At 38.3% G+C, this 27,944-nt stretch overlaps 2 protein-coding genes across 3 annotated transcripts in view; one reads left to right on the forward strand and one right to left on the reverse strand.

The window, feature by feature from the left end:
* JMJD1C (jumonji domain containing 1C) overlaps window positions 1-6,386 on the reverse strand; it is a 308,159-nt gene extending 301,773 nt beyond the window's left edge. The window contains exon 1 of the mRNA XM_070470721.1: window positions 6,248-6,386. The gene's annotated coding sequence lies outside the window, so the exon portion shown is untranslated. The remainder of the gene's footprint in view (window positions 1-6,247) is intronic.
* REEP3 (receptor accessory protein 3) overlaps window positions 5,817-27,944 on the forward strand; it is a 100,262-nt gene continuing 78,134 nt past the window's right edge. Inside the window, exon 1 of one of the 2 annotated variants that reach the window (XM_020895514.2) lies at window positions 5,817-6,088. In XM_020895514.2, coding sequence (XP_020751173.1) covers window positions 6,057-6,088 — 32 coding nt within the window. In that variant the 5' untranslated portion in view covers window positions 5,817-6,056. The remainder of the gene's footprint in view (window positions 6,089-27,944) is intronic. The other variant, XM_070470723.1, reaches the window with a different exon arrangement.

Consider the following 27,944-nt stretch of genomic DNA (forward strand, 5'->3'; position numbering starts at 1 on the left):
AGAACAAAATTCAATTCAATGAAGCAAACATTTATTCTTATATGTAAGGCTGGTAATGCAGGATGTGATGTGGAAGACCTAATTCCTGCTTTCGAGACGCTTACTAGGAAGGATGACAACCATAAAAATATCTACAATTCTTAAAATATGATGCTTATTATGCTTTAAATGTGATGCTTTACATATTACACACCTTAGGTAAACCTTCACATAAGCAGTTGGAGTAAAAAAAAAATTTAAACATCCAAAATATCCTTATTTGGAATGAAAAATATACTGTATATACTACACAGGATGGATATTACATAGTGGTGGAAATCCATGAACTACAGTCACAAGTAACAATAGGTAAGTCTCAAAAACAGGATACAAGTAAGAGAGAAAAGTATTAGGGAAGGAGAGAAGAACGTAGAGGGTCTAGAAGGAAAGGAAAGACGAGGAGCTTCTTTAAGTGATTTTTAGCAAGAGTACATGCTTTCTTAGAACCAGGAATAATTTTTTTTTTTTTTAAAGGACGGTGGTAATTACATAAAGGAATTTCAAGGGAAGGGAAGGAGAGGGAAGGAGGCAAGCCCGGGTGGAAGGCTAGAGCTAGCTTGGTGCTGGGTATCTCCCTTCCCCGGTTAGGTCAGGTTCTGGTGAAACAGTTTCTCCTGAGGGCATAACTTGTTAAAAAAAGAGCATTTCAAAGAGTATTTGGTGTATTTCAAAATGGTTTCTTTTTCCTTCCCCTGGCGGCTTCCAGCAGGGAGGAACTTTTCTCCCACATTAAGATCTGATTCTCCTGCAGCTTTTAACTCTCAGAGTTGTCCACCCTGGGTTGATTGATTGATTGGTGGTTCAGGCTTTCCTACCCTAGCACTGATTCTTGCAGAGGTTTCCACTCTGCTGAGTGGTAATTCTCTGTACTGCCTATCTCTCCAATTTGGGAAAACATTTATGACCTCATTTCTCTGAAGCATCTAAAAAGAGCTGTTAATTTTTTTAGTTTGTCCAGCTTTTTACTTGTTGTTAGAATAGAGTGGCAACTCCTAAGCTCCTTCTTACATGCCAGACTGGAAACCAGATATTCTGAGTTTTGCGATATGTTTTTAATTAATGGTTTTTTAACAAGTGCTTTGTATATTAAGAATATTAACCTTTGGTTTTACGAATGTTTTTCCCCAATTTGTCATTTGTCTTGAAATTTTGTTTATATTGTTTCTGACGACATAGGAGTTTTAAATTCTTATGCAATCAAATCTTATGAAATTTGCCCTTTTGGTTTCTGATTTTACGGCACGCATTGACAGGCCTTTTCATTATCAAGATTACATTGCCTTCACATGTGTTCTCTTTTTATACTTTCGTGGTACTTTTAGTTTTTACATTTACAGTTCTTATCCATTAAGAATTACTTTTTCCTCAGATTTTATTAAATAGCTAGCTGGCTCTCACAAAATCATTTACTAAATTTTACATCATGTCCCAACTGATGTAAAATTCTACTTTTATCTTAAATACCTATAAACAACTGAGTCTCATTCAAGACTTGACTCTCAGCAGACAAAAACAAAAACCCAGCAATAGAGATAGGCCTCGTAAGGAAGTAGATAGCTGGAGACAAGTGATAAAAGAAGACTAACTTTACATTGTTCACCCTTTCGAATTTTATTCCATGTGCTTTGAACTACCACTCAAAACTATCAACAAAAATTGTTTAAAGTTCTGCTTAGTGGACATAATAGAATTTCCAAATATTTCAGTCCTCTGTAAATTACATCATAACAACTCAGTATGTACCTGAGCAATACCTGAAATCATAGATCTACCTTGATTTCAAGTAGTTCAAGAACTATGATTTAAATGAACAGCTAAAGTACCTGAAATATGTCTAAATCCTTCATCATTGCAACCAAAGCTACTACCTCATATGTGTAACAGCCTCAGATACATGCATTCCCTAGATCCAGCCACCGGCAGATGCATTTTGCTTTCTTCATTGAATGTTGGCTAGTAACTATCAAAAACTTATTTAAGAATCGAATCTTTCTATTCCAATACAATCCAATTATGGTATTTTCAATACTATTTCTTTATAATTTGATTCAGATGCCAAAACTGGCCTGTTGTAACCATAATACCATAAAGCACCCTGGCTAACACGTAAGAAACATTCATCTAGCCGCAGATGGAAAAACAAGAGATTTTGTCTTTTAAGTTATTCTCTTTAAGATCCTCATGTCATTTTTCTAAACAACTATTAAAGGTAGACTATACTTTTAATAAACTATAAAAGCTGGTCATTTTAGCCTTTCTATACACAAAAATATTTTCAAGCACTTGAAAATACCCCTCCAACAGAAATGGGAAGGTGACCTAGATTCAGTTTCATTAGTATACTCATTAATTATATAGATTAGATACTATCTCTGTACTCTGTAATTCTCTTACTACCTGCTCTCCGAAGTACCCTCCCACTCTTTTTTTCCTAATCAACCAGGTCGTTTAACATGTAGGAGACACATATTCCATATATCTCCCAGGAACTCTAAAAGTGAAAATGCAGAAGAAAAATCAATTCTTTTTAATAGTCTAATTACCCTTACTCTTTAAAACCCCTTGCATTTGATTATCACAATATTATCATCCTCATTTAACAGGAAACATAGACACACTTGCCAAACATCACATGAATGGCAATTAGAAATAGGTTTACTGATTAGAATGTCCTTTGCCCTAAATATACTGCATCCCACCATGATTAAACACAACACCCAAAGAAAAGAGTCTTTGCAGAACACAGTGAAGGAACCACTCAAATGAATATCAGCAATATGCTTTTTCAAAAGCAACTAAGTTTAGCATTTAAAGAAACAATTTTCCATCTTCTAAACAAGAAATGGTCTCAAGTATGCCAAAAGAGACCACCCTTTAAAGGCAGCAGGTCATGTATTTCCTTTTCTTCCATGTCTCCGAGCCTTGCCTTACACGATGAAGCACTAATCTAATGGCCATCTACTACCAGATCTCAACTATCAAGGCACAGCCCAGTACACCCACTACCAAAATCTGGGTTCTTCTCACGTAAGGCAACTCCTCAGATGAAATTACAGTCTGTTTAGACTTAAGAATTCTCAACCAAATCAGGCTTGATGTTCCCCTTTCATAAAATATTTGCCAGCTTCTGCTTTATCACCCAGAAATGAAATTAAAAACAATCTCCCTACAGACTTCAAACAACCCCATGTATCTATCCTAAATAAAATATAGATGGAAAAGTGAAATAAAAATCATTTAAAATAAGGTATGTATTTCAGCATGTTAATCTTGAAACAAAACTGAACTAGAAAACATACAAGAGTAATTACCAGCTAACCATGACAGCTATGAATGCAAAGTACTTTGTGACACAATTTTCCAAAACTGTAAACAACTCCTGATCAAATTGTGAACAAAACAAATCTTTCTTTCACAAGTTGCATATAGAAATAGACACTGGAAAATTCAGTAGCGGTTAAAACCATGCTTTATACATAAAACAGGGGTTCTAGGTTCAGATAAGTACAAATATTACACAAATGTCAGGCAGTGTGTTCTTAAACCTTGCAAAACATGGGAACATTCTTTGTTCAGGACAGCCTGTGCACCTACAAAGAGTATATAGCACCCCTGGATCTCACCCATCAAATGCTAGTGGTTAGCCTCAATCATTCCAACAACCCCCAAAAAACACCTCCCAACCTCCCCCTAGAGGGAACCTCCATCTGGACCCACTGCCTTAAACACAATCCGACTATCACAGTATAATGTAAAGAACACTTGGGAAACATGCTTTCGAGTTCCAGTTCTATCATCTATAAGTTATGTGGTCACTGGCAGTGAGTTCCCTAAACCTCAGTTTCCAGTGTACTAAACAGGAAGAAACACTACCTGGGCTCTGAGTTGTAAAAGTTTTAAAAAACATTATTTGAACTTTTACTGGGCAATTACTCTATCCTAGACAATAGGAAAACACAAATAACTAATATACCATACCTGTCCTTAAACATTTTACCATTCAGTAAGTCAGACCTAGGTAAACTATAACTACAATATAAAGCAGAATGACAGGCATTAAATAGAAATTCAAGTAATTGATTACGGGGGCCTAGAGAAAATGAGTAACTATGAAAATCAGGACATCTTCATGGCATAGGACACTGAAAGACTCTTGACAGGTAGAGAACAAGACACAAATTATTAAAGAAAAAATGAAGTCCAGGCATAGGCACGGAGCATGAAAATATAGCTTGGTTCAGAGAAGAAAGGTAAGGGAAAAAATACATTAGAGACTGGAAGGGCAGGAAAAATTAACGCTATAAAAACATTTCAGGATCAGTTCATGGAGGAATCTGAATGCCATTCAAATGCTTTGAGTTTTATTGGGCAAGAGAACTTTTTAGAAAACTGGTGTTTATGTGGCACACCTGATTTTCAAATAATGCTGAATAATGGCCAAAAGTGATTGCAGACAAATGCAAATTTTCATTAATGAGATCCCTGACATTAATATATATGTTCTTAAAATGCATAAATAAGCAAAAAGAGCCTCAGTTCAGTTCAGTCATGCAGTCATATCCAATTCTTTGCGATCCAAGAGTAAAAAGCCTACCCAAGAGTAAAAAGGAGTTTCCAATTTCATTCCTTGCATAACAAAAACATTACTAATGTACTGAACCTGGGACCTTAAAAGAACTCAAGATAATCTCCTATTCGTTTTTTATTTTCTCTCAAACAAGTGGCAGAATTTCATAAAATATATTTAGCGTACTTCATGTCAACCCTGGAAGACAAGAGGTAAACTGCAGTATTACTGACCAAAATCTTTTTACTACAGGGAAACGGAGGAACAAACAGAATAAATTACAGTATGGTCACAAAATAAACTATTATATTTCCTAGAACTTTTAATTAAAGGCTTGAAGCCCACGTTTCATCCTTTATTCTTCGTACCATCTGAATACTAGAATTATCTTTTATTACCGTCTTAACAGCAAAAAAAAAAAAAAGATGCGAATCAAATTTCAAGATCACTTCCTCGATTAGGTATTGCCACCAAAAATATCAGAGTTTAAATTCTGCCTCCTGAAATTAAGATACCTGCGAGACCTGAAAGGTTCAACCAGTAACCCAACCTCCCCAAAAACAGACAGCTATAAATAGCAAGCCAGGTCAGGAATCCTAAACCCACTTTTACTCTGAATATCTGGCAGGTCAGAGGTGTGTTTGTAATACAGGCTTTGCGGATGTGGTGATGGGAAGATGTCGTAAGAGGCCCAGAACAGTGCTATCTACACACTCACGACTGCAAACTTGAAATCGAAGGCTTTCCTCCTCTGCCCCTCCCCGCATTGCATCACAAACCAGGAGACTCCTGACAGGCCTGTGCAACGATTCTCCGACCTCTGCCTGAAAATGCGGTGCTTTGATGATGTCCAGGGCCTCGGTGAACAGTGAGAACACCGATGTAGCTAAACGCATCTCAAAATTTCTCCTCTCCAGAATCTAGGGCCTGGTCCAAAAGGATTGTTAGACACAGTTTCCACGACTACTATTTTGTTTTTCACACAGATATTAACAACCCCCAAGTCCCCTTCCTCGGCCTCTCACCACCCTCTCCCCTCTACGCCTGGTGGACGTTCCGGACGAAAGGAGCCAGAACAGGGAGGTCAGAGCCAAGGATCCAGGCCGCAAGGCCGTCCGGCGCGGGCAGGGGTCCCGGCAGCCCAGCCCCCGGAGCCGGGCAGCCCAGGCTTGGCCTCGGCCAACGCGCCGCCGCCGCCTATCAGCGGAGCGTAGGGGCGGGGCTGGCTGGCTCCGCGGCGGCTCCGCCGGCGGGCGGGGAAGGGTGGGGGGGGACCGACCGCCGCGCAGCTCCGGCCGCCGAGCGCAGACACCGGGCCCGGCTCCCGAGGGCGCCAGCGCGGCCCCGGGGAGTGCCAGGAGCCGGAGGGCGCGCGGCCTGCCGTTGGCCGCCTGGTCCGCCACCCTCGGCACCCACCCGCCCCCGACGTAGGGTCCAAGCCCCCGGGAAGATGGTGTCCTGGATCATCTCCAGAGCCGTGGTGTAAGTGCCGCTCACGGCGCCCCTCCGCCCCCACGCGAGGCCCGGGAGGCCGGGGGTGGCGGCAGGGGCCGGGAGGGGAAGGGAAGGCCCGGGCCTGGGCGGGGTGGGCTGGCCCGGCCTCGGGCCTGCCCGGGGTCTGGGAGCCCTCGGCCTCCTCACCCTAGTCCACGTCGCTGCGGGGCTCCCTGCGTCGGCCGAGGGCCCGGCTGCTGCGGTGCGGCCGGACTGCGTGCGGCTCGTCGGCCCTGCTCCCGCGGCGCTGGGTGGGCAGGCGCGCAGGGCAGGCGGCGCGCGCTCCCTGCTCGCTCTCCCCGCGCTGCGCGGCACCGCCCTGCGGGCCCGGGAGCGGCGCGCCTCGCGGCGGCGCCCTGCGCAAGCTCCGCAGAAACTAAGCGCGGGAGGCTCGGCGATCGTCTTGAGGATGCCGTGGCAGCGCCGAGCCTTTGTATCGTGTGTTGCGGGTCTCCCAGGGCGGCTGATTGCCTCTCGGTCACGTGTGGTAGGAGGAGAGATTTGTCTAAAAATCCGAGACCGCTCCCAGCTCAGATCCCTAGGAAGGGCCTCAGTTGCCCCGAGATTTACAGCTTATCGAGAAAGGAGCTCATTATTGAATGGCGACACTCGCCTGCTCGAACGGATCCCAGAATTTGGCCCTGTCGTGGTGGAAATATTTGCAAAGGGATTGAGAGGTTGCAGGTGCCTGTGGCCTTTGTTCAGATTATCCATTCATTTCACTGTGCTTTTACCACTGTTACAGGCCCATAAGAAAAAAATTAGTTGAGTTGTGTAGATCTCTGTAGAGATTGGACTGCAATTTAAACTGCTTTCCTCCAATCTTCTTGATTTAACCCCCACCAGGAACACGAAAGTCACGAAGTAAACAACAGTGACGTAGATATAGCCAGGGGCCCATGGATTCATTAATCATGATCTCTGTAGGAGTATTATCTCTGTACCTTTCTGAAATGTTTTCAGGTGGCAGGCTTCTCCGATTAACTTTATAATGTGGAAAAAAGAACATTGCCAGATTGCTCATTTATTTCTCAATCAGAATTAGCTAATTTTTCTGTTGTTTGGTGTTTTGGTTTGTTTTGTTTTGGGTTTGTTTTGTTTTTTTTCTTTGAGAGTGAATCAATCGCTTGGTAGCCCTGTTTAACTTGATTTACAATAGCATTCAAGATGTGTCATTTGATTGTCTGAATGCAGTTTTTTTCTTCCTCGGTATAGTTTTTAGTTTTATCAGAGGGTCCCATGTTCATTTGTACAAAACTAAAAATCAAGAAATAATACCACAGATGTCTTAAGATTTTGTTTTTTAGTTTAGTTTTGTTTTTTTTGGGGGGTTGCCTTTTGGGGCCTTCTTTTAAGTCTATCTTTTCAGAACACAGACTTAACTTTCCTGACCTAGTAGATGTCTGCCAACTGTTGTGTCAGTGCCTGGAAAATCAAGTATCCAATTAAGACATTGTCATGTTGTTTTGTTTGTATTTTGTTTATTCTCGGGGTTCCTTTAACCAGTTCTTTAACTGACAGAGAATTGTGAAGCACTCATTTAATTTGCATTCATCAAAGTCAGATTTTTGTTTTTGATCATTAACTATGAGTATGAATGTCTTCTATGTGCTATCTAGAACACAAGGGGTAATCATATATGACCAATCTTAATGGTACTGACAGCTGCAATACCAGATACCTGCAGTGCAGGGTGAAGTCTTCTAAGAGTTACACTGCAGAGCTATAGGGTTTAGACAAGGAAGGGATTGTATCTGGTTGGAGAATCAGAAAAAGCAAGGGAGATTGCATTTGAGATGGGCCTTCAAAGACGGTCTGACTTCAGACAGCCGAAGATGAAAAAGGAGAGGATTCCAGATAAACGGGTCACTGTGAGCCAAAGAGCAGAGAAGGGAAAGCCCAGATTAGTTACGGAGGACTTAGACACTGGGGAGAGAAAGGTGGAAAGGCAGGCGGGGGCAGCCGTGGATTTGCTTTAGAAGATCCCGTGCCTTAGGCGAGATGGCTGTGAATGGTGAGACTCTGAAGATGGGAAGGAGTTCCCTAACTGGAGAGAGGATTAAAGCGTGCAGTGCTAGAACTTACAGAATTAAAAGTGCAAGGCAAAGGAAAGCGAGATAATAGGGAGAAAAGGTCATGAGAATGTATTTATCAAGTGTCAGGAAGTTTATCTCTTGAGCCCTTGAACTATTAGCATATTAAAAAGCACACTTGCCAGGGAATATAAGCATCATTCTATTTTGTCCCTCTGCCTCTCAGTTTCTCTAAGCACTGCACGCTTTCTACTCCCTCGATCACACTGTAAGAGTAAGAACATGAAGGATCAACCCCAGGGTTTATACAAACTTGGAAACCTTTTCACAGGCACAAACAGAATTTACTACATTGTTTCTAATCCTCTGGAACAGCCAGCTGGTCCTGAGCCTGCAGAAAGATCAGACAGTTCTCTCCATATGGACCTTGGGCGATATGAGCGAGGAACACCAGGACCCTCTTTCACCTGAGCTCCCTGAGTGCCTGAGCGCTTTCTCCCTCGCCCAGCGGCAGACCCTTGCTAGGAGGAGCACTGACTTGGTCATCAGCCCTGGATGCCAGTTAATGGACCCGGGCAACATACTAAATCTGTGTTTCATCGTCTTAAAAATGATTATAATATTTACTACTTAAAACTGTTGTCAATATTTAGTTTAACTAAAACACACCAGATGTGCCTGACAGTTGTTATGCACTTAAACTTAGTATATAGATGGGTTTTTTGTTCTTATGAGGGAGAGAAGTTAGATGGTGTAGCAAGAAATATCACTGGACTGTCATCATCATTAATGTTATCCTTGGAAACCTGGAATTTAGAACTAGCTTTGGTTGTATTAACCAGATGCACGACCTTGAGTCAGTTCTGATTATAGCCCTGTTTCTTACTCTGTAGAGGCAGAAAGGTCTGGTAATCTCCAAACTGTTTTGTCAGCTGTAGCATTCTGTGATGCTGTAAGGATTTCATTTTTTTTCCAGTCTGTTTAAAATTAGCTTGCTTTATTTTTACAGGCAAAATTGAAAGGTTAGTTAGCAATTATTAAGTGATAGTAATCTGAGACTACCAAATGATATTACATGTAATATAATACGTGAGACCCATAACCTTCTAAAACATGATTCTTAGAGGTTGAGGGAAATCCCATTTTTCTGATTTGTGTCTACAGCATAGCTGGTCATTATGATCAGGACTGAACGCGAATTGTCTGAACTCAAATATCAGCTGTCCCATTTAGTATTGGCTGCTGCCTACCCCATTGGATTAAATGTGTTCATATACATAATGTTCATTCTCCTCCATCAGGTAGATAGTAAGTATTCAGTAATGTTAGTAGTTATTATCAGAACAAGGAAGAACATATTTACCTACAGTCTGTGTACTGAACATTTAAACTATTTTCAGTTTACATTTTTCTTTGTCTTTCTGTGTAGGTTACATAGTGGTAATTAACAGTATAGTAAAAGTAATTTTTATACTGCCATTTATTGTTATATGATAAGCATCTCCTACATTGCTCTGAAATCTTATTTTATATCTTCCATTTGCTCAGGCCACTATTCAAATTTTCATAGCCATTCTTTGATCTTTTAATTTTCCTTTTAGATCATTTCTAGTATCTCATTATCATAGGTAATGCTATAATGTAATTATAATACTGAATTGGATATCATTTATATATATTTTTAAAGTGTTTCCTTAGGATAAATATCCAAGAGGAGTATTTCTGAATCAAAGGTTATGAATATTTTTGTGACCTTTAATGTCAATGTCCAAATTGCTATCCAAAAAATAATTAATATTTTACACTACCACCAGCAAGGTATGAGTACTGTCTCTATCACAGTGTAGCCAGATTGGGAAGGTTTAATTTTTTTTAGTGTTTTCCTAATGAATATAACATTGTTTTCTTTTGTATTTTTCTTATTAGCATTAATATTTGCCCTAATATTTATTATGTCATATACAAATAATCTATGTACTTTACCCATTAATCTCTTGCCTACTTAATAATTTACTTGTTTGTCTGAACTCCTTACCTAATAAATTAACCTTAAGTCCTATTTGATGCAAGTGTGTTTCTAAATCTAACAATACTTCTCTTTAGTTATTTTAAGTTATCCAGAGAGTTTATAGTTTTAATGCAGTTTATAGTTCAACTTGTTCATTTTTTATTTTGTGATTTTTTTTCACTTCTAAATATAAAATATTTACTCCAAATATTTAATTAGAACTATTTTCTCATGTAGAATTTTTAGATAAATTTAGAGACTTCCCTTTAAATTCCATAAATCTGCATTTCCCTTTTTACATCTTAACACATTTTAATTTTCCTCTTACTGTAATTTTATTATCTGGCAGTAGTAGTAAAACCTCAGTTCTCTTTCTTTAATTGGTCCTCTTCCATTGTATTTAGTGAGTATCTTTAGAGTCTAAATTACATACCTTAAAAACCATACTCCAGTTATTTCCAACATCATCCGTTTTCCCTCTCCACTTTATCTTTTTGTCAACATGCAAACATACTATTATTGCTCCCATCTTAAAAAAAAAAAACCTCTCTCTTAGTATGCTCTACTTTCCATCTCATTTACCTATTTCTCTTCCTCTCATTAAAGCAAAAGACTCCTCAAAAGAACAGTCTACATACACCCTCACCACTCATCCTTTGGGTCACTCTTGAACCCATACCAGTTAGGCTCTACCATCAACTCCACCACTAAAATTACCCTTCCATAGGTTGGCAGTAGCCTCCACATGGCCAAAAGGGTTGGTCCTCTTCTGACTTATCAGCGGCTTTTGATTCAATTGCTCTTTATCTCCTTGAAATACTTCCTTCACTTGGATTCCCAGAAACCTTGCTTGCATTGTTTTTTTCTTAAACTCACAGGCCACTCCCTACTTAGTCTCCCTGGCCACATTCCTCCACGTGCCCTGAATTATTAAAATTGATGTGTCCAGAGGCTCAGCCTTTTTCTTTTCTATCCATACTCCTATGAGGGCTCTCGTTAATTTACGTCTTCAACCCAGACATCTGCTGAACTCATGATCATATGTATTTTTAACTGCTTGAGTCTGCATGGAAACATCTGTCCGGTTGGCCAAAAAGTTCATTCTGTAAAACATTACAGAAAAACCCAAACAAACTTTTTGGCCAACCCAATAGAAGTCATCTTGAACTCAAGCTATCCAAAACTGAACCCCTGAATTGCCTTTTTGACCTGACTTTGGCAGCCTGCCCCAGCTCAATTATTGACAACTCAGGGCTTCATTCTGTTCAGTTCAGTTCAGTCGCTCAGTCGTGTCCAACTCTTGCCATCCCATGAATCGCAGCAAAACTTGGCATCATCCTTGATTCTTCTTTTTCTATTGTTCTCTACATTGAGTACTACGGTAAATCTCATTGACTCCATCTTCAAGATCTGTCCAGATTCACCCAGTTCTCATCACCTTTACTTAACATTACTCTAGTCCAAGCCTGTTTCATTCCTGAAATGTATTATTATAAAAGCAACCTGCTTCTACCCTTTGTGTGTATATTTGTTAAGATTTTGACAGGATTAATGAAAAACATTTTGAGTAATTTTTAAGTCATTGGGAACTTTGAGGGCAGTCACAATTTACTAGTGATTTTTCTTCCTTTTGGTAAAATCTCAATAATAGCTAAAATGACTGCTGTTGTTTAGTTGCTAAGTCATGTCCAACTCTTTTGTGACCCCATGGACCATTGCTCGCCAGGCTCCTCTGTCCATGGGATTTCCCAGGCAAGAATACTGGCGTAGGTTGCCATCTCCTTCTCTAGGGGATCTTCCTGACCCACGTGTCCTGCATTACAGGCAGCTTCTTTACCACTGAGCTCCCAGGGAATTCCGATGGCTAAAATAATTTCTTTCAACTAAGTTAAGGTAGATTTTAATAATAACTTTATTTACCAGTTTTGATGAGCTCATCATGTAAATAGCTTAAATGTTTCTGAGTGATTCTAAGAATAGGATACTAAGAATAGGATACTTACTGCTTTTAGGTAATGAGAAGTAAGGAAAATAGGAGCAATGATATTTTCAAAGAAATTGGAAAAGTTAAAAATCTTAAACGTGGAATTTTCCGTGCATGTCCTGCAACAGGTCATTTTTGCTGTCTTCCTTAATTAAGAAAGAAAACACATCCTAAACCTTTGGGTCTTTGTTTTCATCGCACAGGCCAAAACTTCCAACAAGATTCCTTTGTCAGCCTTCATTTCAGAAACAATTTGCTTTTGTCCACTTTTTGTCACTGCTGCTATATTAGCTATCTTTTTTTTCCACTGGATTTTTTTTTTTTTAATTTGTCCCTGCCATGTGGCATTTGGGATCTTAATTCCCCAACCAGGGATTGAATCTACGCCCCTGCATTGGAAACATGGTGTCTTAACCACTGGACCTCCACTGGATTTTTTAAAATAATTTTAGCACAGAGATTTTTATATTCTCTTTTTTCAGTATAGATTTAAATGTTTAAATAAACAGTATGTGTGCTTAGTCGTTCAGTCGTGTCCGACTCTTTGTGACCTCATGAACTATAGCCTGCCAGGCTCCTCCATCCGTGGGGATTCTCCAGGCAAGAATACTGGAATGGGTTGCCATGCCCTCTTCCAGAGGATCTTCCCAACCCTGGGATTGAACCCAGGTCTCCCACATTGCAGGCAGCTTCTTTACCATCTGAGCCCCCAGGGAAGCACAATCAAACAGTATATTACAATAATAATAGTATAAATGGGTAACTTAAATATATTAAATATGATATTACTGTTTGGTCATCACATGGAGAAGATTACTTACTGCTGAGTCTCTGTTACAGGAACATGAGCTTATTGCTGTCATTGGTCATGCATTTACCTTAAACTGCCACTTTCATTGAAGTTAAATGACAAGTTAAAGATAAAAATTGTTATAAGTGTCTTTATGTTTACAAAACTGTCTGTTAATAGTTTAAGCATAGTTATCCCTATTACTGAAGCAAATTTACCAGCTTCAGGCATGTTGGAATTAACAAAAGCCACTATAACTAGTTGCAATTGGAATGGAATTATTTAACAATGGCCAGAGATTATTTTAAGTATAACTCAGACTAGCTAATGTTAAAATATTATACAGCTCTTCATATTGATATTCAAAGTATTTTTTGTTTCATGTGAAAGTGAAGTCGCTCAGTCGTGTCCCACTCTTTGCGACCCCGTGGACTGTAGCCTACCAGGCTTCTCCATCCATGGGATTCTCCAACCAAGAAAACTGGAGTGGGTTGCCATTTCCTTCTCCATATTTCATTGGAAGATCCTTTAAATATGTCAGAGTTTCTTAAGCTAGCACTACTGAAATTTGGACTGGATGGTTATTTCTTGTAGGGAGCTGTACTGTGCATTGTAGAAGGTTTAGCAGCATCCCTGGCCTCTATTCACAGGATGCCAGTAGCACCTCCCACAAGTACAAGAGCCAAAAATATCTCCAGATGTTGCCTGGTTCTGTTGGAGTGATGCTCTACAAGATACAGCGTCCTCATCTGAAAATGGCTTTGCTGTTTACTATTTCCTGCTTCTGTGGGAGAAATTATAAGCCGTAATGATATGGAAATTCATAAAGTATCTTGGGATATCTTTTAAGAATTTTCTAGATAAAATATTGTTGCTGATCATTCTCATATTTTTAATACTATTTCAAAATTAATTTCTATTTCAGAATATACAGAGAATTTCCCCAAATTGATGACAGTTGTTGGTGCAGCACACTTTGAAAATAATTTTTGTAATCTCTTATTCTGCATACTAACTCTCATAGTCCTTATTTTCTAAATTTATAAATGAAATGTGGTTTACAAATTCCAGTTTTCCTAGCCTCGAAGTTGTTAGCATATTAGGATTTGAATGCAGAGAGAAGGGTTACCAGCATGTTGCTTTCTTTGCTATTAACAGTCTCATCAACTCTGCCAAAGCAGAGCTACATAAAAAAAGAAAAATCATGAAAACAAAAGTCATAAGAAAAATCTAAACCCAATAAACTTGTGCTGGCCAGTAATTCAGAATTTAATTTCAGAATGTATTCAAATATTTCATTGCAGAGAGCATTAATATTTTCAAGTAATAATATGCCCATTTTACAGTTTTTTGAAAGAATTATTCTCACCCATATATAAACCCAAGCATTAGGCTGTGGAAAATTTCCTTAACCTTTTATGTCACATTTTTGAGTAATGTATTATATACAGTTTGCTAGGACTTTTACAGCAAAGTACCACCAAACTGGATAGCTTAAACCACAGAAAATCATTGTGTCAACAGGTTCTTCCTTCTGCGGGCTGAGAGAGAATTTGTTGCACGTCTCTCTCCTAGCTTCCACCCTGATCTCTGCTTTCATCTTCACCTGGCATCCTGCTTTTATGCCTGTTTCTGTGTCCAAATTTCCCATTTTTATAAGGATACAAGTCATATAGGATTAGAGCCCACCCTAATTACCTCATTTTAACTAGATTACCTCTGCAAAGACCCTGTCTCCAGATAAAGTCACCATATCTTTTAAGGGGGACACAATTCAACCCATAACAATCTCTTTTATAAAAACAGGAAAACTAGTATATGGCAAGGAATAATTTGAGGGATTGAATTAGAAAAGTAGGGGGGAAAAATCTAATAAAATAGCTGTCTACACATAATTTGAGTTGCCACATGAGAGAAGGAATACTAATTTTTCTATTTTAACTGTGAAATGCAAGGCTAGAGCAATAGGTCGATGTTATAGGGAAGATAATTTTATTCATGTAAGGGAAAACTTTGACACCTGGTGCTGTTCAACATTAAGACTGACAGTCTCAAGAAACCAGTATGTTGTTCTCCATCACTGGAAGCATAAAAGGAAGACTAGAAAGCTAGTTACGGATCTTGATTATATTACTTATATGCTTCCTACAGAGAATCATAGATAAATTACTAGGGAGCATTTCGTATTTAATAAAACTATTTAGATATTTAAATGAACACATTAACCTTGTGCTGGACTCCCTGGTGGCTCAGCTGGTAAAGAATCCACCTGCAATGCAGGAGACCTGGGTTCGATCCCTGGGTTGGGAAGATCCCCTGGTGGAGGGAAAAGCTATCCACTCCAGCATTCTGGCCTAGAGAATCCCATGGACTGTAGTCCATGGGGTCACAAAGAGTCAGACACGACTGAGCAACTAAGCATACATACACATTAACCTTGTATTACAACAATATAAAGAATAATTAATAAGCAGCGTTGTTTGGCATTTACAAAACAGTGTGATTATATACAGCACTGAATAAGTTATATGCTAAAGCTCCTGCTAACATGACACTTTTTCATTATCAAACTATAATCACCGATCTTAAGGGCTCCTAGCCAAAACTATAAAGTGGATAAACTGACTTTAAATCTATAGAGACACCATCATGCTGGTACCAAAACCAAAGAACACCAAAAAGAAAAAGGAAAATTACAAACCAATATGCTTGATGAATATAGATTCAAAAACTCTCAGCAAAATATTAGGAAACTGAATCCAACAATACATAAAAAATATCATACACTATGACCAAATGGGATTCATCCCAAATTCGTGAGGACAGTTCAGTATATGCAAATCCGTGTAATACACCACATTAACAGCAATCAAAAACCACAGGATCATCTCAGTAGATGCAGAAAAAGTATTTGACAAAATTCAACATCCATTCATGATAAAAAAAAAAAGAACAAAAAAACTCTTACCAAAGGGGGTAAAGAGGGAACATATCTCAACATAATAAAAGCCATTTATGACAAACCCAAAGTCAATGTAATGTTCAGTGGTGAAAAGATGAACGCCTTCCCACTAAAATCCCACAAGGATGCCCACTCTCATCACTTCTATTCAACAAATTATTGGTAGTCCTAGCCACAGCAATTAGACAAAAGACACTGAAAGATTTCCGAATTGGAAGGAATGAAGTAAAATAGTCACTATATGCAGATGACATGATACTATATATTGAAGAATTCCACACAAAACCTACTAGGTAAATGCATTCAGCAAAACAGCAGGATACAAGATTAACATTCAGAAGTTGGTTTGCTTTTCTTTACACTAACAATGAAATATCGGAAAGGGAATGTTTAAAAAAAAAAAAAACTTTAAAATTGCACCAGAAAAAAAAAAAAATTGCACCAGAAAAATAAAATACCTAGGAATAAACCTGACCAAGGAGGTGAAAGACTTATACACTGAGAACTATAAAATATTGATAAGTGGATAAACTGATTTTTTTTTTTAACATTTAGGAGGCCCACAGAAACAATGAACAGTAGGTTTCCTTAAGTGTTGACTTAGAGAATATGGGAATAGAAGAGAACAAACTTAGTGATATTTGACTAATGGTTATCATTGCAGCTGAGATCAGTTCTTCCACTGCTTTATGCCTTGGTCTTTGCTTTCTGTGGGGACACTGACCCACCTCACTATTGCTGAACAAACTTTCCAGTTGTTCGTTTGGTGTTTGTTTATTTACACTGTATTTTTTAATCATTAATTTTCATCAACCTTAATTTCTATTTCTCATTTTCTGAAATATGGGCCTTTCCGTTTTTACTTTGTATACGTAGGCTAATTTTGCCAGTATAAATGATAATGGTTTTAAGGTGTTTAATAGATCGTAAAAGTATAGGACAACCTTTTCTCTAAAGATATACCTCTTGGTCCATATAGAACTTTGCTAGTGGATAAATCTTAAACAATCTAAAATTAGTAAAATGTTAAATAAAACTGTGAGAAAAGTAATCTGGAAAAAAAAAAAAGTAGTCTGAAAGCTCTGTGTAAACATATTCTGACAGTCTATCTGGTCTTTTCTTTCTCTAAGTAAAAGTTTCAGATGTACAAATTAGAAATAAACTTTTTCTGTCCCGTAAAGTTTATGCATTGTCATTATGATTAAATATTTTTAGGAACTTATAAATTCCACCTCTTGTATTGTTTTATATGGTAAATAAATATGATACAAATTATACTTTATTTCAGTTGATCTCCTGAGTTTAAAAAATGTACTGTCTAGGCGTAGGGGATTAAGAGATACAGACTATTAAACTACAAGAATATATTGTACAACACAGAGAATATAATCAACATTTTTAATAACTATAAATGTAGCATAACCATTAAAAACTGTGAATCATTATATTGTACACCTGAAACTTGCATAATATATTCCATCAACTATATCTCAAAAATAAATAATTTTTTTAAAGAAATAAAATGTACTGACTTCTAGTAACTCTATATCAATTACCTTAAATGCTTGCTGGTGACAAATCTTACTGTGCTTTAACTGAAATAACTCATCTGAAACAAAGATCACTTAAACATAGGTGGTAAGCCATTCTAAGAGTAATAGTTATAATAAAAAGAGACCTTGCTTACCTTGAATGACTGAGAAGTACAAAGAAAATGCTGAGCATGATATAACCTATAAGCTAAAATTGACACTGCCTGTTTAAATATGTGAAGGAGAGGGCGGCAGAGGCTGAGATGGTTAAATAGCATCACTGACTCAATGGACGTGAATTTGAGCAAGCTCTGGGAGATAGTGGAGGACAGAGGACCTGGTATGATGCAGTCCATGGGGTGACAAAGAGTCGGACATGACTTAGTGACTGAACAACAAATCTAAACTGCGGTGAGAGGAGAAAATGTATGAGGAAGGACAGCATTCAGTTTGGATCCCCAGCTTCAAAGTCTGTCATCACTTCTCTTGTCCTCACTTTTGTGTTTTTCTCACCTTTTTGTCTGGTTTTAATCCTCTTCCCTTCTCTCTCGATAGTGGGAAGGAGAAAATGGAACAGTCTCTGTCATATGCAGAGATATAGTAATTTAAAAGGCTGTAAATATCTATAGTCTCCAAACCAACAGAGAAAAAGGAGGCTAGAGGATTATAAAAGACCAAAATAAAGAGGACGGGGGTGAGAGACACATGGACAAAAAAAGATAGTAGAAATGGGTTCAAATATATAGATAAAGATAGTACATGTAAAAAGATTCTATTCTTCTGTTAAAAGAGACTGTAACAATGGAAAAAACCTATGAAGTTATAAAATGTGGTTGAAAGATAAAGGATCTAAATAAATGGATAGCTCATATTAATGAATCAATATTAGTTGATGGTTATTAATTCTTCCAAAATAGAATTCCCTGGAATTCCAGGAAGAATCTCTTATTTTTGCTTTCATGGAACTTGATAGACTAATACGTAGGTCATGGGGAAGAACAAAGGTTAAGGAATCAGTAAAACAGCAACAAAAAACAAAGAAGGAAAACTTGTTTTATTGCATTTCAAGATTTATTATAATGTTGTAGTAATTGGGACACTGTAGTATTGGTGCATTGCTTGACAGTACACTTCAGGAAACACAAGCAAGAATTCAGAAACTAACCTAGGCGTATAAGGAAATCTGATATGACAGAGTAGTATTCAAAATCAGTGGGCAAGGAAGGATAATTAGTGTTGTGACAACTTGGTTATCTCAGGAAAAAGGAGAATGTGACTACAGACTTCAGTTCAGTCGCTCAGTTGTGTCCAACTCTTCGTGACCCCATGGACTGCAGCACACCAGGCCTCCCTGTCCATCACCAACTCCCGGAGCTTGCACAAACTCATGTCCATTGAGTCGGTGATACCACCCAACCATCTCATCCTGTGTAGTCCCCTTCTCCTCCCGCCTTCAATCTTTCCCAGCATCAGGGTCTTTTCAAATGAGTCAGTTCTTCACATCAGATGGCCAAAGTACTGGAGTTTTCAGCTTCAACATCAGTCCTTCTAATGAACACCCAGGACTGATCTCCTTTAGGATGGACTGGTTGGATCTCCTTGCAGTCCAAGGGACTCTCAAGAGTCTTCTCCAACACCACAGTTCAAAAGCATCAATTCTTCGACGCTCAGCTTTCTTTATAGTCCAGCTCTCACATCATACATGACTACTGGAAAAACCATAACTTTGACTATTCAGACCTTTGTTGGCAAAGTAATATGTCTGCTTTTTAATATCCCGTCAAGGTTCATCATAACTTTTCTTCCAAGGAGCAAGAGTTTTTTAATTCATGGCTGCAGTGATTTTGGAGCCCAAGAAAATAAGGTCTGTTACAGTTTCCATTGTTTCCCCATCTATTTGCCATGAAGTGATGGAATAAGATGCCATGATCTTAGTTTTCTGAAACTTGAGTTTTAAGCCAGCTTTTCACTGTCCTCTTTCATCAAGAGGCTCTTAAGTTCCTCTTCGCTTTCTGCCATAAGTGTGGTGTCATCTGCATATCTGAGGTTATTGATATTTCTCCCAGAAATCTTGATTCCAGCTTGTGCTTCATCCAGCCCGGCATTTTGCATGAGGTACTCTACATATAACTTAAATAAGCAGGGTGACAACATACAGCCTTGATGTACTCCTTTCCCAATTTGGAACCAGTCTTTTGTTCCATGTTCCATGTCTGGTTCTAACTGTTGCTTCTTGACCTGCATACAGATTTCTCAAGAGGCAGGTCAGGTGGTTTGGTATTCCCATCTCTTTAAGAATGTTCCATGGTTTGTTGTGATCCACAGAGTCACTTTGGCATAGTCAATAGGCAGAAGTAGATGTTTTTCTCGAATTCTGTTGGTTTTTTGATGATCCAACGAATGTTGGCAGTTTGATCTCTGGTTCCTCTTTCTTGTGTAAACCCAGCTTGAACATCTGGAAGTTCACGGTTCAGGTACTGTTGAAGCCTGGTTTGGAGAATTTTGAGCATTACTTTGCTAGCGTGTGAGATGAGTGCAGTTTTGCGGTACTTTGAGCATGCTTCGACATTGCCTTTCTTTGGGATTGAAATGAAAACTGACCTTTTCCAGTCCTGTGGCCACTGCTGAGTTTTCCAAATTTGCTGGCATATTGAGTGCAGCACCTTCACAGCATCATCTTTTAGGATTTGAAAAGCTCAACTGGAATTTCATCACCTCCGCTAGCTTTGTTCTTAGTGGTACTTCTTAAGGCCCACTTGACTTCACGTTCCAGCATGTCTGGCTCTAGGTAAGTGATCACACCATCATGTTATCTGGATCATGAAGATCTTTTGTGTATAGTTCCTCTGTGTATTCTTGCCATATCTTCTGCTTCTGTTAGCTCCATACCATTTCTGTCCTTTATTGTGCCCATCTTTGCATGAAATGTTCCCTTGGTATCTCTAATTTTCTTGAAGAGATCTCTAGTCTCTCCCGTTCTATTGTCTTCCTCTATTTCTTTGCATTGATCACTGAGGAAGGCTTTCTTATCTCTCCTTGCTATTCTTTGGAACTCTGCATTCAGATGGGTATATCTTTCCTTTTCTCCTTTGCCTTTAGCTTCTCTTCTTTTCTCAGCTATTTGTAAGGCCTCCTCAGACAACCATTTTGCCTTTTTACATTTGTTTTTCTTAGGGATGGTCTTGATCACTGCCTGCTGTACAAGTAAGACTACAGCCTTACATCACAGCAAACTCAAAAATAAATTTTCAGTGGATTACTTGTTGAGATGTGAAAAGTAAAACATTTATGACATAACAATATAGGTGCTACTGTTGTCCTCATTTTGCCTTTAAGAAATGTGAGGGTTAAGGATGTGAAATAGCTTGCCCAAGGTGATAACATACTGAAAGGCAAAGCTAATTGGCAGTCTCGCTCTAAAACCAGACCTTAACCAACATGCTATCCCACCTCCCTGAAATATAATTTTCATCTGTTATTTTTAAAATTTCACATCAGCATAATTGGGATAGGATTTACATATAATAATTTCAGTGACTTTTGTCAAATAATTTACTCTTGCATCACCACCCTTACACTCTTGCATCACCTCCCCTACCACCAGTATAAACACTGATTTTACATTCTCAGCAATGACAGCTGAATTTTCACTGCATTGGCAATAAATCTGTCTTTGCCAATCTATGTGGAATAAAACCCACCTAATTATATTAAATATACCTCTCATGATATAGAATTTTAAAAACTCAGTTTAGAAACTAATATTGCTATTTTTTTAATTTCTCAGTAGCTTGAGGCCAGGGAAGGAAGGTGTGATGGAAGAAGCCAGTCCTAGAGTTATGGCCCAACATGGGCAAAAATGCAGACTGTTTCATAATATGTATAACTCACAAAGTATGATATTGGGGTGGTATAGGAATTCTTTAAAATCAATAAGAAAATAATCTAAAAGAAAGATGTACAATTGAACCAATAGCAACAAGACAGGGAAAACAACATACAAAATTCATTAGTTTTCAAAGAAATGTAAATTAAGACCACATTGAAATTCTATTTCATGCTTTCTAGCTTGCAAAAATTAAGAAGTCTGAAAATACCAGGTGTTGGCAAGGATGGGTAGAGCAACAGGATCTTTTATTTGTCATGCCAGTAAGAAAGTAAGATGCTTCAACTGTTTTGGAAAACAGTTTGTACCTAATTCATAGTATTAATCATACTATATAACCAGAAATTCCACAACTAGGTAATATTTGGCATGGAAACCAGGAGATATTTGCAAGGATATTTATAGGAAAGTTTTTAAAGCAAAAAGCTACCAAAGGGACTTCCCTGGTGGTCAAGTGGCCAAGACTCCACACTCCCGATGCAGGGGACCCAGGTTTAACTCCTGGTCTGAAAACTTGTTTCCAAATGCCACAACTAAGAGTTTGTGTGGCACAACTAAAAAATCTTGTGTTAATCATGTCACAGCTAAGACCCGGTGAACCAAATAAATACAGTTTTTAAAAAAACTACCCAGAATACTAACTTACATGGACATGAGAATGGGTAAATAAATCTTGGTCTGTTTACATAATGGAATATTACTCAGCAATAAAACTGAATGAGATACTGCTAATAAGCATCAATATGGATGACTATTTGGAAAACTAAAGTGTGTTTTGGGGGTGGTGGGGAAGCCAGGTATGATTGCTTTTAGTGTGATAGCATTTTAAAGTGTCTAGCATGTGCTGAGCTCAGTAGCTTCAATCATGTCTGACTCTTTGCGACCATATGGCCTGTAGCCCGCAGGCTCCTCCTTGCCAGATCATGGAGATTCTCAGGCAGGAATATTGGAGTGGGTTGCCATGCCTTCCTCCAGGGAATCTTCCCAACCCAGGGATCTAACTGAGGTCTCTGCATTGGCGGATGGGTTCTTTACCACTAGTGCCACCTGGGAAGCCCAAAACTAAACAGTATATAGAGATATATACATATATGGCAAATCTGTTTTTCAAAAAAGAGAATAAGCACAAATTTTAGGACAGGGGTTAACTCAGTAATATGAGAGAAAGGGACTCTGGGACAATTGTGTTGGTGGTATTCTACTTTGAAGCTGGATGATTGATGCACTTCATTATGCTCCTAACTTAGAACTATACATCATATATTTTCTTTATAACTATTATATTTTTTTAAATGCTTAAGGGAATTCCCTGGTGATCCAGTGGTTAGGACTCCACCCTTTCACTGCCAAGGACTCATGTTCGGTTCCTGGTCCAGGAACTCAGATCCCACAAGCTGCATGGCACAGCACCCCCCCACCCCAAAATAGCATAATACTTACAGTGAGTCAGGATTAAGGTATCTACAGTAACTACAGAGACAAGCTAAAGACCACGCAGAGCAGACACCAACAGAAAGGAGACACTGTCCCGGTCCCAGCCCGTGTGTTTCTGGCTGGTGTTGAGGCCAGTTTTAGTGCTAAGCCAGGCCCCAGAGGGAGGGGGGGAGGCAGCTGCACCTGTCATGAACAATATGTGAAAAAAGGCCAGAACCTCTGTGCAGTCCCCAGGCAGGCTGTCTCTAGTCCTTTTTTTCCCCCCTCAAAACTGGTATGAGTCCAGTGAAGATGTCAAGTTCCTTATATATTCAAAGGATTTTTGAGCTTCTAAAAGTAGGTACATAGATGGCCACCTAAGAGGCCCCCACCACCACTATTTTCAGATAACAGTATTTTTCTTGTCTGTCCACTTGGTAGATGGTATGTGGCTATAAAAAGTAATTTGGTGTCTAAAAAAAAAAAAAAAATGTGCCAATCAGTATGGCTTCACGTAACTACTTCCAGATTAAGATAGACCTAAGAGTATTGATGTCAAAATGTAGAATAATTTTCTTAACAGCTGCTGCTTTGTGTTCTTAATGATGTCACTTCTCTGTTTTGATAGTTTATCTGGTCAAAAAATGTTGCATTGCTTGAAGTTCCTTAATCCCTACACGAGAATAATACAGCTTTTGGTTACATGTTTTAGAGTCATTCTCCACTATTACAAAGCAGAGACAATAGTCCTAGAATCTGGAGTGCGTTTGAACTTATCTATGGGCGCTAACGTGTAATATTAACATTTTTTATTATTGTGTAGCTCTGATTCCTTATGCATCCTGAGCATCATTTATAGAAGAGGGGGAAATGGAAAATATTAAATAGAGTCGTCTGTGTTCCGTGTGGGCAGCGTCGCTCCGTGGTGACCTGGCTGAGACGTCCGTCGCCCGCGGATGGCCGGGATTCCCCGGCTTACTGGGCTGTCGCCTGGATCCTTTATCACTCCGTGCGCTGTGCTCATTGGCCGATAGAGTAGGACGTTCAGAGCCTCACGGCACCTCAGGAGCATAGTTATGAGACATCAGCTTGTAGGTATGCAGATTATGTGGTGATTTCTAGTTTGAAAACGCAAAGTAAATAAATCTAGATTTAACTGTAGAAATTATCCATATTCTTGCACTACCCCAGTAGTCACCCAGAAACATCAATAGGATTGCCAGCTAGTTTAACACTTTTTTTATTTTTTTGTTTGTTTATTTATTTATTTTTATATTATTTTTTTTCCATTTATTTTTATTAGTTGGAGGCTAATTACTTTACAACATTGCAGTGGTTTTTGTCATACATTGAAATGAATTAGCCATGGATTTACATGTATTCCCCATCCCGGTCCCCCCTCCCACCTCCCTCTCCACCCGATCCCTCTGGGTCTTCCCAGTGCACCAGGCCCGAGCACTTGTCTCATGCATCCAACCTGGGCTGGTGATCTGTTTCACCCTAGATAATATACATGTTTCGATGCTGTTCTCTTGAAACATCCCACCCTCGCCTTCTCCCACAGAGTCCACAAGTCTGTTCTATACATCTGAGTCTCTCTTTCTGTTTTGCATGTAGAGTTATCGTTACCATCTTTCTAAATTCCATATATATGTGTTAGTATACTGTAATGGTCTTTCTCTTTCTGGCTTACTTCGCTCTGTATAACGGGCTCCAGTTTCATCCATATCATTAGAACTGATTCAAATGAATTCTTTTTAATGGCTGAGTAATATTCCATGGTGTATATGTACCACAGCTTCCTCATCCATTCGTCTGCTGATGGGCATCTGGGTTGCTTCCATGTCCTGGCTGTTATAAACAGTGCTGCGATGAACATTGGGGTGCACGTGTCTCTTTCAGATCTGGTTTCCTCGGTGTGTATGCCCAGAAGTGGGATTGCTGGGTCATATGGCAGTTCTATTTCCAGTTTTTAAAGAAATCTCCACACTGTTCTCCATAGCGGCTGTACTAGTTTGCATTCCCACCAACAGTGTAAGAGGGTTCCCTTTTCTCCACACCCTCTCCAGCATTTATTGCTTGTAGACTTTTGGATAGCAGCCATCCTGACTGGTGTATAATGGTACCTCATTGAGGTTTTGATTTGCATTTCTCTGATAATGAGTGATGTTGAGCATCTTTTCATGTGTTTTTTTGCCATCTGTATGTCTTCCTTGGAGAAATGTCTGTTGAGTTCTTTGGCCCATTTTTTGATTGGGTCATTTATTTTTCTGGAGTTGAGCTGGAGGAGTTGCTTGTCTATTTTTGAGATTAATCCTTTGTCTGTTGCTTCGTTTGCTATTATTTTCTCCCAATCTGAGGGCTGTCTTTTCACCTTGCTTATAGTTTCCTTTGTAGTGCAAAAGCTTTTAAGTTTCATTAGGTCCCATTTGTTTATTTTTGCTTTTGTTTCTAAAATTCTGGGATGTGGGTCATAGAGGATCCTGCTGTGATTTATGTCAGAGAGTGTTTTGCCTATGTTCTCCTCTAGGAGTTTTATAGTTTCTGGTCTTACATTTAGATCTTTAATCCATTTTGAGTTTATTTTTGTTAACACTTTTTTTAAATGTGAAGAATGTTAGCCTCTTTGAGGAATGTTGGAGGATTTCATAAGAATGGTTTAAGAAGGGGAAATTAGAAAATGAATCATCAGTCAGCTTGTACAAGAAAAGGAGTACTGCTCAAAGCCCAAGTGCATACTGGTGGAATAAAGGAAGTGGGTAATTTTGGAATGTTTCTTATTAAAGATGACTGGAAAGCAACAAGGTTCTGCTCTGTAGCACAGGGAACTGTATTCAGTATCCTGTGATAAACCCTAATGGAAGAGAACATGAAAAAGAATTGCATGTTTAAGTGAATCACTTTGCTGTACAGTAGAATTTAACAAATTACAAATCAATTACACTTCAATAAAATAATTCATTTTTAAAAGACTGGAAATTCATGAGATAAAATGGAACTTCTAATATAAACAAGGAAAGGTTTGGAAACTGAGATTTTTTTTAAAAAGCTTGTTAGTCTGCAAATGGGCTCTTAAGTAAGTGACCATTCATTTGTTGTACTCCTAACCAGACTCTTGTTCTATTATTGTTTTGTCAGTCAGTCTTACATTTTGCTAGCATTTAATCCTTCAATAAAGGGACAAAATTTCCTAACATTACTCACTCTTTAAAAAGGAGTTTTGTATGATGGGATATTTTAAAATTACAGCTTTGAACCAGAAGGCAACTCAACAGATTTACAAATGTTGAAAATTGATGATATCATTTAATTTGAGAAACATGGTTGATAGTGATAACTCACCTCTTAAAATCTTAATAAAATGATTTTCACTAATACACGCACACTACTATATGTAAGACAGATAACCAACAAAGACATACAACAAAGGGAACCTTACCCAATATTCTGTGATATGATATGAGATATGATGTAATAAGATATGAGAAAAGAACCTATTGATAGAAAAGATGAATGTCTTTATATGTGTAACTGAGTCACTTGCTGTACCCCTGAAACTAACAACATTTTAAATCAACTGTACTTCAATAAAATTAAAATATTTAAAAATTTATTTTCACTGTAACTGAACACATGATAAATTGAGTATCTGTTTTCATATAGATGATTTAGATTCTTCAGTTAAAATAAGAGCTCACCAAGCACTATGGTAGTTTTAAAACACCTTTCCCAGAGCCCAGTCACAAAGATTGTAATAATGGATCTGGGGTGGGGCTGGATATCCTTATTTTCTTAAAGCTCCCCAAGTGATGAGAATGTGCAACCAGGTTCAAAAACCATTATAGTAGAGGTTATGAGATAGAAAACCTAATGGTGATTTTTTTTTGAGAAATAGTGTCAGGAAACACAGAATTGAGCTGCTGGAATACCATTGCCATTTTAGAACAAGCAAACAAAAATTGTAAAATATCCTTAGTTTAGTTTTCAATGATTTGATGATTTTGACAAAAAATTTGAGTAAAATCTGAGTAAAAAATATTACTCACACAAAAAAATTTTACTCACAAAAAATCTCAGTAAAAAATCTGCAGAAAATATCTGCAGCTAAGCAATAAGCAACATTAGTGGCCTATAAAGAAGTAATCTTTCTAAAGCTGGTCTTTTCAGATTGAGTTACAGAAGTATTAGAGGAAAGGAATGCAGTGGCAGGAATATCTGGATTTTATTACAGCATTATCTGTCATGCTTCAAGAAATTCAACTTGGAAATGCATTTCATATTTCCAGTTTGTATGTGAATGAAGTCTAGCAGACAGCAAAATATCACATTTGTCAGCTTGACTGAATTGCCCATTTGCCTCAGCATGCACATCTATGGTGCCTTAAAAAGATCATTTGTAAGATCTGTCAGTATGGAGTTTTGTTTATCTTTAGAGAAACATATCAAAATCATTCCATGCCTTTAAAAGTGTCCACAGCATTAATACCATATATTAGAATATGGTATACATCTTGGTTTTTAAAAAAAGGTATGCATGCTCAGTCGCTCAGTCATGTCCTACTCTTCGTGACCCAGTGGACTGTTTTTTTAAAAGGGAAAAATAGGTAATGAAAATCTGGAGAGGGTGAGAAAGAAGCATCCGGGCAGATTTAATCTTTCATAGCAACCTTTCATAGGGTTGAAATGCTAGCCTTTCCTAATCCTGTTCCTAGAGGATTAGTGTAGGCCCCAGCATTTCTAAGTTAAAATTTCATTTGTTCCTTCAGTTATATTGTCTGTTAAATTTAAGCAAAATGTAATTTAGGGGTTTTACATTAAATTTCACGTATTTTAAGATTTCATTTTTGTATACTTTTTCTGTCACTGTCTACTAATAGTACAGAAAGATGTTTGGATTATCAGACATTATCCCTAGTTATTTCTGGTCAGTGGATCTGGGGCTGAGTTTTAGATTTCTACTTTGTTCTTTTTAGTAGTGTTTGTATAATAAATATAAATCATTTCTACTAAAAACAGTGTTTTAGTTGACGTAGCGGTGATTTACTACCTTTCATGTTTCCATCATTATATTTCTTCTTCTCTCTATACTACAACATGCTCACCACCAGAAATCTAATTTCCATCATATGGTTGACCTGTTTTAGCCATTTTGCGCTCTTTCTTCGCCTCTGGTAACGTCTGCACTGTGCTCTGTATCTACATTTTTTTTTAAATTTCGTTTGTTTATTTGGGTTTT

Source organism: Odocoileus virginianus, chromosome 7 (genome assembly GCF_023699985.2).
Source record: "Odocoileus virginianus isolate 20LAN1187 ecotype Illinois chromosome 7, Ovbor_1.2, whole genome shotgun sequence".
Taxonomy (NCBI): Eukaryota; Metazoa; Chordata; class Mammalia; order Artiodactyla; family Cervidae; genus Odocoileus; species Odocoileus virginianus.